The sequence below is a fragment of the Micromys minutus genome, assembly GCF_963924665.1.
Source record: "Micromys minutus genome assembly, chromosome: 18".
In the NCBI taxonomy this organism is placed as follows: domain Eukaryota; kingdom Metazoa; phylum Chordata; class Mammalia; order Rodentia; family Muridae; genus Micromys; species Micromys minutus.
The window spans coordinates 52,048,099-52,061,668 of record NC_137953.1 but is presented as its reverse complement, the minus strand read 5'-3'; the positions used below and the strand labels follow the sequence as shown (position 1 = coordinate 52,061,668).

Here is a 13,570-nt window from a genome sequence, read left to right as displayed (position 1 = left end):
TATTCTGTCAATATAAATGATTTCAATTCAGCATCAACAGTGCGTTTTCACAAGGTCTGAGATCCTTTGTCCATGAATTTATCTTTAGAGTTTGCTTATTTTTATTTTGAATACGTGATTTTTTGCACACGTGTGTTTCCGCAGTCTCAGATGCCAGACACGGGTCTCCGATGCCCTGCAACTGGATTTACAATCAGTTGTTAGCTGTATTTGTTTGCTGGAAACCCAGGTCCTCCAGAAAGTGCTATTGCCCACTGACAATCTCCTCGCTTCTGCTAGCGAATTCCTTACAGAGCAAGGCAGAAACTCAGGGGCTGAGTCTTCGAAGTACAAAGCTGCATGTTTATTATCATTGAAAAAGATCAATTTTATCATGGATTCAGCATGCCTATAGGACATATTTAAGAGAAGACAGAAAATCCTGGCACTCAGGAGGCCTATTTATAAAATGCTCCTAAACTATAATTGAAGATTTTTGATCCAGAAAGAAATCAAATTAGTAATTATTCTAAGACATTGAAACAAGTGACTGACTAACACTTGGGGAGTTTCTCTTAATTCTAAAACAAAGACAGATTAAAAGATCATTTTTCAGAACTTGCACATACCGAATCATTACTGTCTGCCTTTGAACAAGAGGGAGACAAGCTGAGCAGTATAAAAAACTGTCATTTTGTGTCCTACTATAAAATAAGATCAATGCCCGTAATTAAAACCAAGTTACCTTAAAATAACACGCCCAAACAGACCAATGCACACATAAAGAAAGATATACATATCACTTGAATTAAACAATTTCATGGACAGATTTCTAGGATATACAATGGCTAGAGAACACTTCAGGTCATCCGAAGTCCTTTCTAAAATAGTGCCACATATATTTATAGTTTGTGGCTATTTTTTTTATTTATTGTCACAATTTATTATCTTCTAATATTCGCTTGTCTGTTTGTATATCTAAAAATAAGGGAATCCTGGAGTAAGGATCTTAACTATAATATACCTAAAATATTAACTGTTAAGCATTTTATGTGGCAATGAAATCTTTAATTTATAAAAATAAGTATAAATCTGACCATACATAAATAATTTGTTTCTAAATTTGGATAGATTTCATGAAAATTTATTCTTAAAAAGCTAAAAGTGGTGACACATGCCTGTAATAAAGAACTCGAGAGGTCGAGGAATGCAGATCAGAGTCAAAGTTTGCTTCATCTGCAGAGTGGAGCAGCCTAGACTACATGGGACCCTGTTTAAAAACAAATACACTAAATTAAAATTTTAAAGTAGTACAATCCTTCCTGTATATTATTTTGCATATTATTGTATTTTGTATATACAATAGTATACCACATATATTATTGCTAAGTAGTATATAAAATTCAAAATTAACATTGTTCAGTGCGTTTATAGAAGAATAAGTAATGCATGCTCTGGTGCCTTGCTATCTGCGCATTGATACGTCAGTGGCAAGTACTATGATACTGATAGTTGAAAGACCCTTAGTTTTGTGACATTAGGAGATGCAGAATGATAACTGTTCAAGAGAAACACTAAATACTAAGCACTAAAATAATCTTTTAAAGGATGTAAAGTCATAAGTTTCTCTTTTTCATATTCTGCATGACATTTTCAAAGTCTAAAATAAGTCTTCTTATGTATTCCTATGTAGACATATGATTGCTTACATATGGTTAAATACAGTGCTTTTCATTGCATATTTAGTAATGATAAAATTTGGGGGTTTTATTGAATGTAATAATATGTAATCTATTGGTAATTATCATAATTTTCTTCTCCCAAGAGCAATAAGCTTTATATTTACATCTATGAACCTGCATTAGTGACTTATACCCGTAAATCATTCTCAGCTAAATTAAGGATTTACTGTAATTGGCTATTTTGACCTTCTGTGTCCCCTCCCCTTTTGGCGGTGACATTCCCATGGTTAACTGCCGTGTCTTTATCCTTTGTAGGACAAGACGAGTGCCTTGAGCCTGAGCAACGTAGCGGGCGTCTTCTACATTCTGGTTGGCGGCTTGGGCTTGGCAATGCTGGTGGCTTTGATAGAGTTCTGTTACAAGTCCAGGGCAGAGGCGAAGAGAATGAAGGTGGCAAACAGCGCACAGACTTTTAACCCAACTTCCTCGCACAATACCCACAATTTAGCAACCTATAGAGAAGGTTACAACGTATATGGAACCGAAAGTATTAAGATTTAGGGGTAGGACTTAGGGCCTGCGCCAGCGAGCGGGGATGCGTCCTGTGAACAGTATTGTGGCCTGTCTGTCCTGTGGTGGTATTGCTTGCTTCTGATTAGAGCTTTCTATTTTTGACATTTTCAGTGCACAGTGGTTCTGTTTTTTGTTGGCTGCAGATGTTCTGTTTGAAACTTTATGTTGCCAATAGATATCTGCATTGCAATGGTCAGAAACATGAAAACATATTAGAATTGCACCCCTAAATAATATAAAAAGCAAGAATGCCCGAAAATTGAGAGAATTTGAAGTTAGAGCTAAGCTTTCCTAAACAGAGACAGGATAAATTGCTATGTCAACTCATAAGTTCTATGAATATAAGAGCCAAACGTATTTTAAATGATCAAAAGCCTAGAGACTGTCCCACTGTTTCTAAAGTAGCAATGTTTTCTAAAGAAATAATACATATAAAAAATCCAACCCATAAGGACTGCATGAATTTTAATTCCCCATCTCACCTGTGTTCCATTCGCTGTTCATCTTTCTATATCAAAAAGTATCACTTCCTGTTGCTTTTTCATCTAAGAGTAATCCTAAAGCCAGACCAGTGGACAGAAATCACTGCCAGAATTTTGGCTATGACATGCATTTATTAAATGATATTCAATATAAAAGCCTCTCTCACACACATATTCAAATAAACATATATATACACATGTGTATATGTGTGTGTATGTGTGTGTATGTTTGTATGTGTGTGTGTGTATGTGTGTGTATGAATGTGTGTGTATGTGTCTGTATGTTTGTATGTGTGTGTGTGTGTATGTGTGTGTGTATGAGTGTGTGTATGTGTGTGTATGTGTGTATGTGTGTGTATGTGTGTGTGTATGTGTGTGTGTATGATGTAAAGAAAAAAACAAATGATTGCAATGAGCTGTTACACATTTTTTCCGTTTTGTTTCCCTTAAAAAAAAAAAAAAAAAAAACCATGTCATCCACACTTATATTTCCTGCTCTTGTCACAGTAAAAATAATTTGCATTCAGGAAGACACAGGAGGGATTTCCTGTTTCAGAATGTAAACTTCTACATCTGTTCTCTAATGACAAAAAGTGGTTTTAAAATAAAACCTTAATGGACTTAGTTTTACTATTGCTGTTCAAAAATCAGAACTCAAACAAAACCATGTTTTAATTGCACATAATATCCTAGTGGATTAGCTATTTGTTCTGATTACATAATAACTTAGACTTTGAATCTTAAAGAGACAGTGAGTACTTGGGGGAACTAAAAGCCAAGACAACAAATATAATTTAATAATTTGAGGTTATGTGAGAAAAATGTGATTGATCTGATATTTATTGATAAAGAAACTTCTGAACACATGTTACATTCTGAAAGGAAAGTGTGAAGCCATCCCTGATAATCTAGTCTTAACTGCCACTCTCCATCTTCTAGAAAGCTATGGGTGAACACATTTTTACATAAAAGTACGCATATTTTTTCTCCACTTTGTGAAAAATATAAACACTAAACCGTCACTTCACTCAGATAAAAACACAGTAAGCACATCTTCTAATAAGATCAGGAGCTTTGAGGGAAATCATTTGAAAAGAGTCAAACTGATTTTGTGTAACAGTTGTAGCCATTAAGAAAATGCTTTTATCTAAATTTTTGCTGAGTTGAAGAGAGATTTTTCCAAATGTAGGGAAAATATCGGACCTGTGTTATTCGGCATAAATTCTGCTATTAATTTTAACTACATCTTATTTTGTATTACTAAAGCTGAATTTCGTATTCATTCCAATCACTGAGTAAATCCAAGATGGAGAAACAATATTTGAAATTTTACAAATAAATACCAGTGAATGCCAATTATTATAAAAATTTAGTAAATTGTTTAAGAAAAAGTTAAAATTTTCTGGGTTAGGTACACAAGACTTTTACATCATAAAGTTTGTTTTTTAGTTGAAGCCTGACATTGAAGTTCATCAAATTTAGCACCTTTAAGGTTAAATCTGAGCTTTCAAAATTACATTTTAAGTATAGACAAAGCATTCATGATTATCTATTTTTTATTTTGAAGTCAGTGGCATTCAGAGTTAATGAAAAAACAATTTGAACCTACAGAGAAGCCTTGAAAGAAAACACTTTTTATTTACTATCAAACTGATATTTATTTCCCCTTTTGAAAAGCTTATAAAGACTAACATCCTATCCATGGCTATAATCCTAGCATTTGGAAGGTGAGATAAGAGGATTACAGCAAAGTTTTGCCTTGCACTGTGTGGTAAGGTGTAGGCTGACCTCAACTATGGACAGAGACTTTATTGGGAAAAAAAAAGAAAAAAAAGAAGAGGCTCTATTAACTATATAATTAATGGTTGTTAATTTAGATAGTATCTAAACCAGAAAAATCAAAACTGGATCCTGTACTACATAGATCTATTTGGAAGTGTGGCTGGGGACCAGAGTAAGGGTAGATCAGCAACATTCAGTTACCATCATCTAGATGAAATGGCTCACAGACATCTGTGAACACACACACACACACACACACACACACACACACACACACAGGAGAGGGGGAAGCAGGCACAGACACACACAGAAACAGATATGCCACACTCACAGATAGAGAGATACATATACACACAACTAATCAAAGTAATTTTTAAAAATCAGATTTTGATTTCAAGGGACTAATGGAAGCCGATCAAATAAGAGTGCCATTTTCCCCCTAAAGTTTCCATTATATGGCAAATTATTTTAAACATAAAAATGATTGATGTTTCTATAAAGCCCGATCCTAAGTCCTCAGAATGGAAACAGCTGTTCACCTTTATTACAGTCATTTACTGCTTTTAGATGTGCCTTTTATTTTAATTACAGTTAATAACTATACACAGTTTGAGCTGAGCTTTTGTTGTAATCAGGGTGAATGACTTTAAACACTTTTATTCTAACAGCTTTAATACAATAATTAATTTTATTAACATGCAACCAGGTTAATGTTTAATTTCCAGAGCATACCAAACACTGGAATGAACTTTCCTAAAGAATTAGATAAAATTCAGTTCAGAATAAACAAATGCATTATATTCAAGAAAGTGGAGGTACGTGTCACTACATAGCTTAGAGGACATCTCTTTTATGTTGCTTTCCTATTCTTAACACTGGTATTTATTTGCTAGGAAGGATTTGGAGGCAGCAAATGCACAGTGGTCAGATATACATGACCGCAGAGCCCCTTCACCTACATAGTGTCACCTTCTCCTACCTAAGAAGTTAGGGTAAGGATTTAGTAAGTGTTCAGAGGCCAGCCACCATTCCTTCAGCACAGGACCATCTGTGGCCATTCCACTCCATGCATTGTCAAATGTGCCTACTTGTGACGCACCTTCTTGAAGCATAAACTGTAAATGTGAGCCTTGATTCCTAACAGGCATAGAGTGAACTGTATGTCACTAACTGTGCTGTTCTGAGTCATGTCTATAATTTGTGTGAATGAATGAAAGTGTGTGGACAGGTATGTGTGAGGAAAACAGGGAGTTTATATATAGATATAGATATATAGATGATATAGATATATAGATATATAGATATGGTTTAGCAATTTGTCATGATTTAAGAAAACATTCTTTGTATCATCTAACAAAAAATACTATGATTTATAGAATGCCCATCTATCCCAAGAAAAGTTTTTAAGCTTCTTTGAAAGCATTAGGGTGTCAAAATCTGCAAGTGAAAAGAATTCCTATCTAGATTTCCCCCCCCAAAAAAAGATTTTATGATCTTACAAATATCTTTTAAATGTGTAGAACCTAAAACTTTAACCTGATTAATTCTCCAGCTCTATCTGAGCTTTTCTTTCCCTCATAAGCAATTTGCCTATGACAAAAAGCACAGGGGAAAATGCAGATGTCTAATTATCAATATTTTGGTGTTTGATGTGCCACATTTTGTTGAAGCAACAGAATATCATAACACCTGGCATCCTCTCTGTTTTCTTTTCATGCAACCCAGCTGACTTTTTCCGAAGCCATAAGAAACAAAGCCAGGTTATCCATCACTGGGAGTGTGGGAGAAAACGGCCGTGTGCTGACCCCCGACTGCCCCAAGGCCGTACACACAGGAACTGCAATTAGACAAAGTTCGGGATTGGCTGTCATTGCATCGGACCTACCATAAAAACCAAAAAAATAATTGAGTGCCTTAATCAAACTATGTTGGTGACTGATGGAAACGCAGCCCTGAGGAACATGCCAAGCATGTGTCTTGGCTAAACCCATCCTTTGGCTGAGAGCAGGAAGGACAGACATACTGAGCGCCGGACAGAACCAGTGCATGAGTTCAGCACGGAAATGCAGACTCGGATTTTTTTTATCAGGAAAATTCACAATTTAGTTTTTTTGGGGGGAGTGGGTGGGGGATATCTGGGATAGGTGTATTAACAGCAACAAATTTCACTTGAGCGCACTTAAAACTAATCAGACTGGCCAGTCAGCGCATTAAACTGTGAAGTTCTTTCTCAGAAAGGTTTTAGTAACTACAACAAAGGATTCAACAGTTTAGAGGTCAAGGAACCTGCTACCTGTGTGTCCAGAACATCCATGTCATCGATGGATTAATCTGCAGCTTAGACAAGCAGTCACTAAGATGTGATAAGAAAAAATAAATATGTAAATCCTGTGAAAAAAACAAACAAAATTTAAAGAAAGTATTTACAGTTACTTTGGAAATAAAACAATACTGAAACATGCTTGCTTTTTAACTGAAGTAAATCCAGTAGAGGACAACTCAATTGTTTTTTCTAACCATCTTAGGGGACAATACATTGCAATAATTGATAATAATGCCATCACTGTAATAAACTTTAGAGACTTTTTTTAATGTGAAAGTTGTTGGTCACCTTGTTTCCTGTAACCTTCACTCTGTCACACAAGTTGGCTCATAGGTTGTGTTTGTCTATCAGAAACAGTAAGGAAAACATAAGTGAAGAAAATGTTGGCATGAAGTCACCCATCTGTAATGTAGAATTTCAGAGACTACGGGTCACTCATGTTATCAATATAATTTATAATCCTGTTCTGTGTACAAAACCCACCCAAAGAATTAAAAAAAAAAACAGTTTTTCTTATAGTATCTATCCACAGAGCTTAATTTTTTTCCTACGATTATTTGAGAAACTCTGAGACTCCATGAGGGATTGTATAAGTCAAGGGATAGACCATATGAGAATGTAACTTGTCTTTATTGGTTTTGGATACTTTTTCTAGATCTTGGGCTCATTTGTTAACAGACTAAGCTGTCAAAGTTAGAGTCCTTGAGTCTGGGGATGAACCACTGTTCTAAAACAAACACACCCTGCGTGGAAATCTCACTTGATTCTATTCTGCTGCCTAAAACTCAGTGTCTCCTGGGCCTTCCTCCTCATTCCCATACTAAACTCCTTAAAGACACTGATTACAGCTTGGGGTAGACGACAGTTGAAAAACTCAATTCTTATTTCTACCCGGTAATTGTGAAAAAATGTAATCATGCTCATTTTTAAGAAGACAAAAACCCTAGGATTCAAAAGGTCTGCTTCATCTGAAATGATGAATGAGTTCAATGATACAGAATAAAAAAAATTACAGATTGAGAGATCTTTGTAGAAAGCACAAATTAAGATGATTCGCAAAGTGTGACCTTTGAATGAATGAGCTGAGTTTTCACAGGAGCTGGTAAATTCCTAGGGTGAGCAGTACTCAAAGCCGCTCCTTTCCTCTGTTTCCTGAACAAGACTTGTGCAGCAAGGTGGCCTGGTGCGGGCACAGGGTGTGACGCCATGGGAGCTCTGTCAGAAATGTGGAGGACTGGCTTCCTTCGATGCTTACAATCCCCACTCAATATCCATGTGTCACTACAACGTAACCCTTAGAACACATGTGTGCACTGTCCCTCGGGAAAGGTTACTTTTCTGTAGTTAAGAAATGATTCATTTTACAACCTAGGCCCCTCCTAGGTCTCCTCCTCCTCCTGCTCCTCCTCCTCCTCCTCCTTCTCTCACCCTCCTCCTCCTCTCACCCTCCTCCTCCTCCTCCTCCTCTCACCCTCCTCCTCTTCTCACCCTCCTCCTCCTCTCACCCTCCTCCTCCTCTCACCCTCCTCCTCCTCCTCCTCTCACCCTCCTCCTTCTCCTCCTCCTCCTCTCACCCTCCTCCTCCTCTCACCCTCCTCCTCCTCTCACCCTCCCTACCCAAGCTCTCAGCAGCACATGGAGCTCCACAGCACAGGGGACATGGCATCTAACATCTCTTCAGTCTGTAGATCTTCTCTGGCTTTACCTGACTGTCACACATTCTTCGGTCCTGAAATTGAATTTTACGTGAGGAGATCTCCATGACTACCCAGCACCCCTGCCTAGGACACCGAGTTCTGTGCCATTCTTCATGTTTCTTTACCCATCACGGTACTCACTGTACTGCATTGTAATGGCCTGTGTACTTGTCTGTAAACTACTAGACTGTCAGCTCCTTGAGGGCAGGGACTGTGTCTATCCTGTTCACAGTTGTATCCCCAGCACCCAGCACAGTGCCTGGCATATTGTAGGTGCTTAATAAACATTTGTTGAATGAAAGAGTGAATTGTGTCGATTTAATTAAGTTGAAGCAAAAAATGTATTTTCCCCTTAACAGTCCTGGGGTATAAGTTAGATGTAAAGTGTGGGTTAAAATAAAATTGAAGGTTGACTTATAGTCTCAGTTGTTGTGGTAAATATTTTTAAAAGCAGAAATCGGTTCAGGGCACCACACCACACTACCGCTGCTACTCTCTGTCCTCAGAGGAGGCTGCCCTCCTGTGACTCTCTGCCACAAACTCTGCTCACGTTCCCTGTATCCAGCCACTGTGGTTATTCTCACAATTCCCAGCTCAACAAAATCAAAACTCTAGAGGCTTATAATTCATCAATTAGATTTATATCAGTAAATTATCTCTCCACAAAATGTCTACAAAATAAGCTCAGAGCCAACTGATACTGGTGTAGCTGCCCACCTAGATAAACAAACTGTCCTGTAATGATCCGTCCCTTGTCAGATGCTCACAGCTACCTGTGGCTATTTAAAACCACAGGGAGATGGATCATCCTCTTCCTCCTCCATCTTGGCTTCTTCTCCGCTATCTCTCAGGCCTCTCAGAAACTGTTTCCACATTACATTTTCACTGTTGAATCACAGGCCTTGTCTTATCTTGTGCTGCCCTCACCTGCATTTCAGTTACACTAAGGAAAATAGCAAAAAAGAAACACACGTAAGAAATTTAATACATTTTTTTCCTTTTCCTTTTTCTAAAATAGTAAAGTAAATTTTATTTGCCATATTATAAAGGGCAATGGACCTGGAAGTACCAAGAGCAGGGCCTGTGCTCTGCTCTCTCGATGCACAGCTTCCCTATTTAACTCCGTAGCACAACTCGCTTGGCTAGAATAATGTCAAGAAAATTAAGTCTTTCAGAACAAGGATTAAGCTTGGCATTTAGATATATTTTGAAATAGTTTTCATTCATGTTTGGAGTGGGTTTGTGTTATGTTAAGAGTTGTATTGGTTTACAGCAGAAAGTAAATTTGGAAAAAAGAAAAGAACAATTTTGACACCTCTCTGGAGTCTTAGCAACAGAATTGTTATTAAATTCAGAAGTATGATTTAAATCATGTGCAAATAAGAGCTGGTGAGATGGTTCAGTGGCTAAGTGTGCTTGCCATGCAAAGCGGGAAGAACTGACCACATAGTGTATATACACACTCTGGACTCCATATATAACCTGTGCACACACACATCATATACACATTGATTACACAAGGTTGAAGAACCCAGGTCCTAAACAAGAAAGATCATTATGTAGAAAAACTAAATATTTCATAAAGAAAATATATCTTAGAAACACCACCAGCTAGGCAATCAATAGCTAGTAACTATCATGAGATAGAAAGAGAACCACCTATGACAGCCCTATAACTAACTGAAAACGCCAGTCTCAAAAGTTCTACACTAATTTTATACAAAGCCACAACAGTATGTTTTCAGTCATGAAAATTTCAATCTTATTATTTGTAAAATCAAAGGCAAAAGGAAAACATGATTGGCTTACATATTTCCTAAGCAAATGAGACTTTTTTAAGAGAGCTATTTTATGTAATGGTTATGACGTAAGAAGAGATGAGACACAGTAATTGTATCTCAAATAAAAAGAAAACAAAACTGCTTTCTGTGAAAGAAAAAAAAAAAAAAACCCTGTTTACTCCTTTGTTTTGCTGTGGCTTTATTTGGTTTGAAAGTGAAAGATAATTTGAAAAGTAACAAAAGATGAGATAAAGAAACACTAAAATGAAGGGTGGTGGGTAAAATAAAAACATTTCCCCAGGTAGAAAGACTTCCTTAAAGATTTTATTACTTTATTTAAGAATACATGGGGGGGGGGGGTAATACACAGCAAGTGCAGCATCCAAGTAGTCCAAAAGAGGGTATCACAGATCCCCTAGAGTCACGAGAAGTACTGGGAACTGAATTTCAGTTCTCTGATAATTTCTGAAAGAGCAGGAAGTACAGAACCATCTCTCTAGCGCCAAGCAAGAGTTGTTTGCTTGCTTGTTTGTTAAGAGCAGCTAACCATTAGACTGGGCACGGGGACCCCAATAAATGAGTTAGAAAAAGGACTGAAGGAGCTGAAGGGGTTTGAAACCCCATAGAAAGAACAGTATCAACCAACCAGACTTCCCCCCACCCCCTAGATCCTAGGGACTAAACCACCAACCACAGAGTTCACATGGGGGGACTAATTGCTCCAGCTGCATATGTAGCATTGTCTGACATCAATAGGAAGAGAAGCCTTTGGTCCTATGAAGGAAGGCCTGTTTCCCCAGTGTAGGGAAATTCAAGGGTGTTGAGTTGGGAGTTTGTGGGTGAGAGTGGGTGGGTGGAAGGGGGCACACCCTCAAAGAAGCAGGGGAATGGGGATGGTAGAGGGGGAATCCAGGCAAGGGGATAACCTTTGAAATGTAAATATATAAACTATACAATAAAAATAAGTAAAAAAGAGAGAGAAGGGGGTTCTTCCCCTGTTAGGTGTGTATTGTTTGATGCTTTTCTCATTGATGATGGGCACATCAGCTGGAGCTCTGACAAAATACAAACTGGCTCTGTTCTTGCCCTTCAGGGAAGAAAATAAGTAGAATATTCTGTCATTTGTTTGAGATGATGCTAAGAAACCATTTATTGTTGTCAATATAGAAATAATTGTCAGCTCTTTGATGCTAGTTTTCCATTAGTGTGAAAGCTTTAGACACTTTTTTAACAAACAGAATTTAAAACAACTTAGTCTATATTTGACTCCATTTAGAAATTTTATCTTTATACACATCAGACTGGTGTTTTTTCAAACTTCTATGTTACAGGATCCTGCCTACCTTTCATGTCACAGAGATGTCCTTTCCACCCACTTTCTCCACTATCTAAGTAGATGACTTTACAAGTATTGGAACTGGGCTTTTCACCTGAGGCTCAGCCTCATTGATCTAAATCCATGTCATGTGTACCATGTCACACAACATTATCCCACTCTCCTCCACTTCTCTGTCTTAATTTTGCTCTTCACATTGTTAACCTCCACTAACCCTTGTCACTATTTTCATCTTCAGTACAAAATACAGAAACTCTCAGCCTTTGCAGACACTCTTCTTCACTCCATGTTCCACACAGACACAGGGGTAATCTTTAAATTATGACTACACACACACACACACACACACACACACACACACACGGGGGGGGGAGATATGCAGCTCTGTAGGTAAGAGCACATACTGCTTTTGCAGAAGACCTCAGCTTGGTTCTCAATACCTATATCAGATGGCTAACAGGCACCTCTAATTCAAGCACTAGTGAGTTTCAACACTTCTGTGTCGTGACACACACATACATATAAATGTACCCAAACAAACATACATACACACAATTGAAACATTTTTTTAAAAAAACCTTAAATGTTTTCTCTTTGTAGAAATATGTGCTAACAGAACAGTGATGTGTTTGGCAGAAAAAAAAAGAAGAAGAAAAAAAAAAAAAAAAAAAAAAAAAAAAACGTGTTTGCTGAGCAAATCTGAAAATCCAAGTTCAATCCCTGGAACTCAGAGAAAATAGAACTCCTAAAAGTTTTCCTATGAATTCCACAAGCAGTTAGCAATATGCATGCCCCCACACAGAGAGAGACTTCACATACACATGCATACATAAATTAAACTAACGAAAGTAGGTCATCCACAGAATGGTGGCTCACGTGGGGAATCTCAGTATTGTGGCTGGATGGTTGTGAGTGTAAAGCCCACCTGGGCAACACAGCAAGCCTCAGGCCAGCCTAGTCTTGCTTTTAGCAAGACCTTGCCTCAAGTAAGAAAACAAAAATACAATAACAAAAAGGAAGAAGACATCAATCAATCTAATTACATTATTAAAATGAACTGCTTACATGTCCACATTACTTATTCACTTCTACACCAATGCCACATAGTCACTAAGGACATTGTTAATTCTGAATATGTTAGTACAGAGATGTTATTTAACCCCAGTCCATTCCTTGACTACCAGTAACTTTAAATCACTCATGACAAAGGGCATACAGCAGACCTGTAATTCCCTCCCTCCTCATCTCATATGGATAATGGATAATGCCCAAATCCCCATCTTGCCTTCCTGCTCTTGAGCTACTTGATAAAAGAAGTAGCTTTGAGTCTGATACTTAACATCTCTAATTGATTCTGTCACTTCATCAAGGCTTCTTGCCAAGGTCACTACTTTATGCAACTGGCACAATGCAAAGTGAGTAGAGAAATTAAATATGAAGTTAAGCCAATTGAGCTGTTACATATTTGCATGGATGATAATGCCTCATCCTCCTCTTTTGAGCACTTCATGTATACCACAAATGTTACTGTCTTTTGCCCTTAATCCTTTGTCCCTTCTCAGTCAACTTTATGTTTCCTAATTTTACACACCAAACACTCAACTCAAGCATCTATAATTTATCCACTTAACCTCTCACAGGACATATTCTACCTGGTTGATCTCCCTGTCACCAAGATATTTATAATCACGTCAACAAAGTCATTTCTATTGTCTACTCGAGTCCCACATCTTTATTTTCTTGCTGGTTATCTCTTTTGAGTTCTTAATTGAAGCACATCAATATTTTCATCCGATTACATGTTTCTACCACAGGCATGTATCTTATCTCCCATTCATTCCTCATGCTCATATCTAATTCATTAGAATCTTCAGTTTCTTGAATCTCCTCAATATCTTTTTATTCTTCCCCAGGATCACTGATTTCATTCTGGCT

General features: G+C 37.5%; 1 protein-coding gene across 2 annotated transcripts in view; it reads left to right on the top strand.

Moving 5' to 3' along the window:
• Positions 1-6,388, top strand: part of GRIA4 (glutamate ionotropic receptor AMPA type subunit 4) — a gene marked incomplete at both ends in the record, with an annotated part of 362,750 nt that extends 356,362 nt beyond the window's left edge. For both annotated transcript variants that reach the window (XM_080931806.1, XM_080931807.1), the window contains 2 exons: positions 1,977-2,111; positions 6,224-6,388. In XM_080931806.1, coding sequence (XP_080787932.1) covers positions 1,977-2,111; positions 6,224-6,388 — 300 coding nt within the window. The remainder of the gene's footprint in view (positions 1-1,976; positions 2,112-6,223) is intronic.
• Between the last annotated feature and the right edge of the window lie 7,182 nt (positions 6,389-13,570).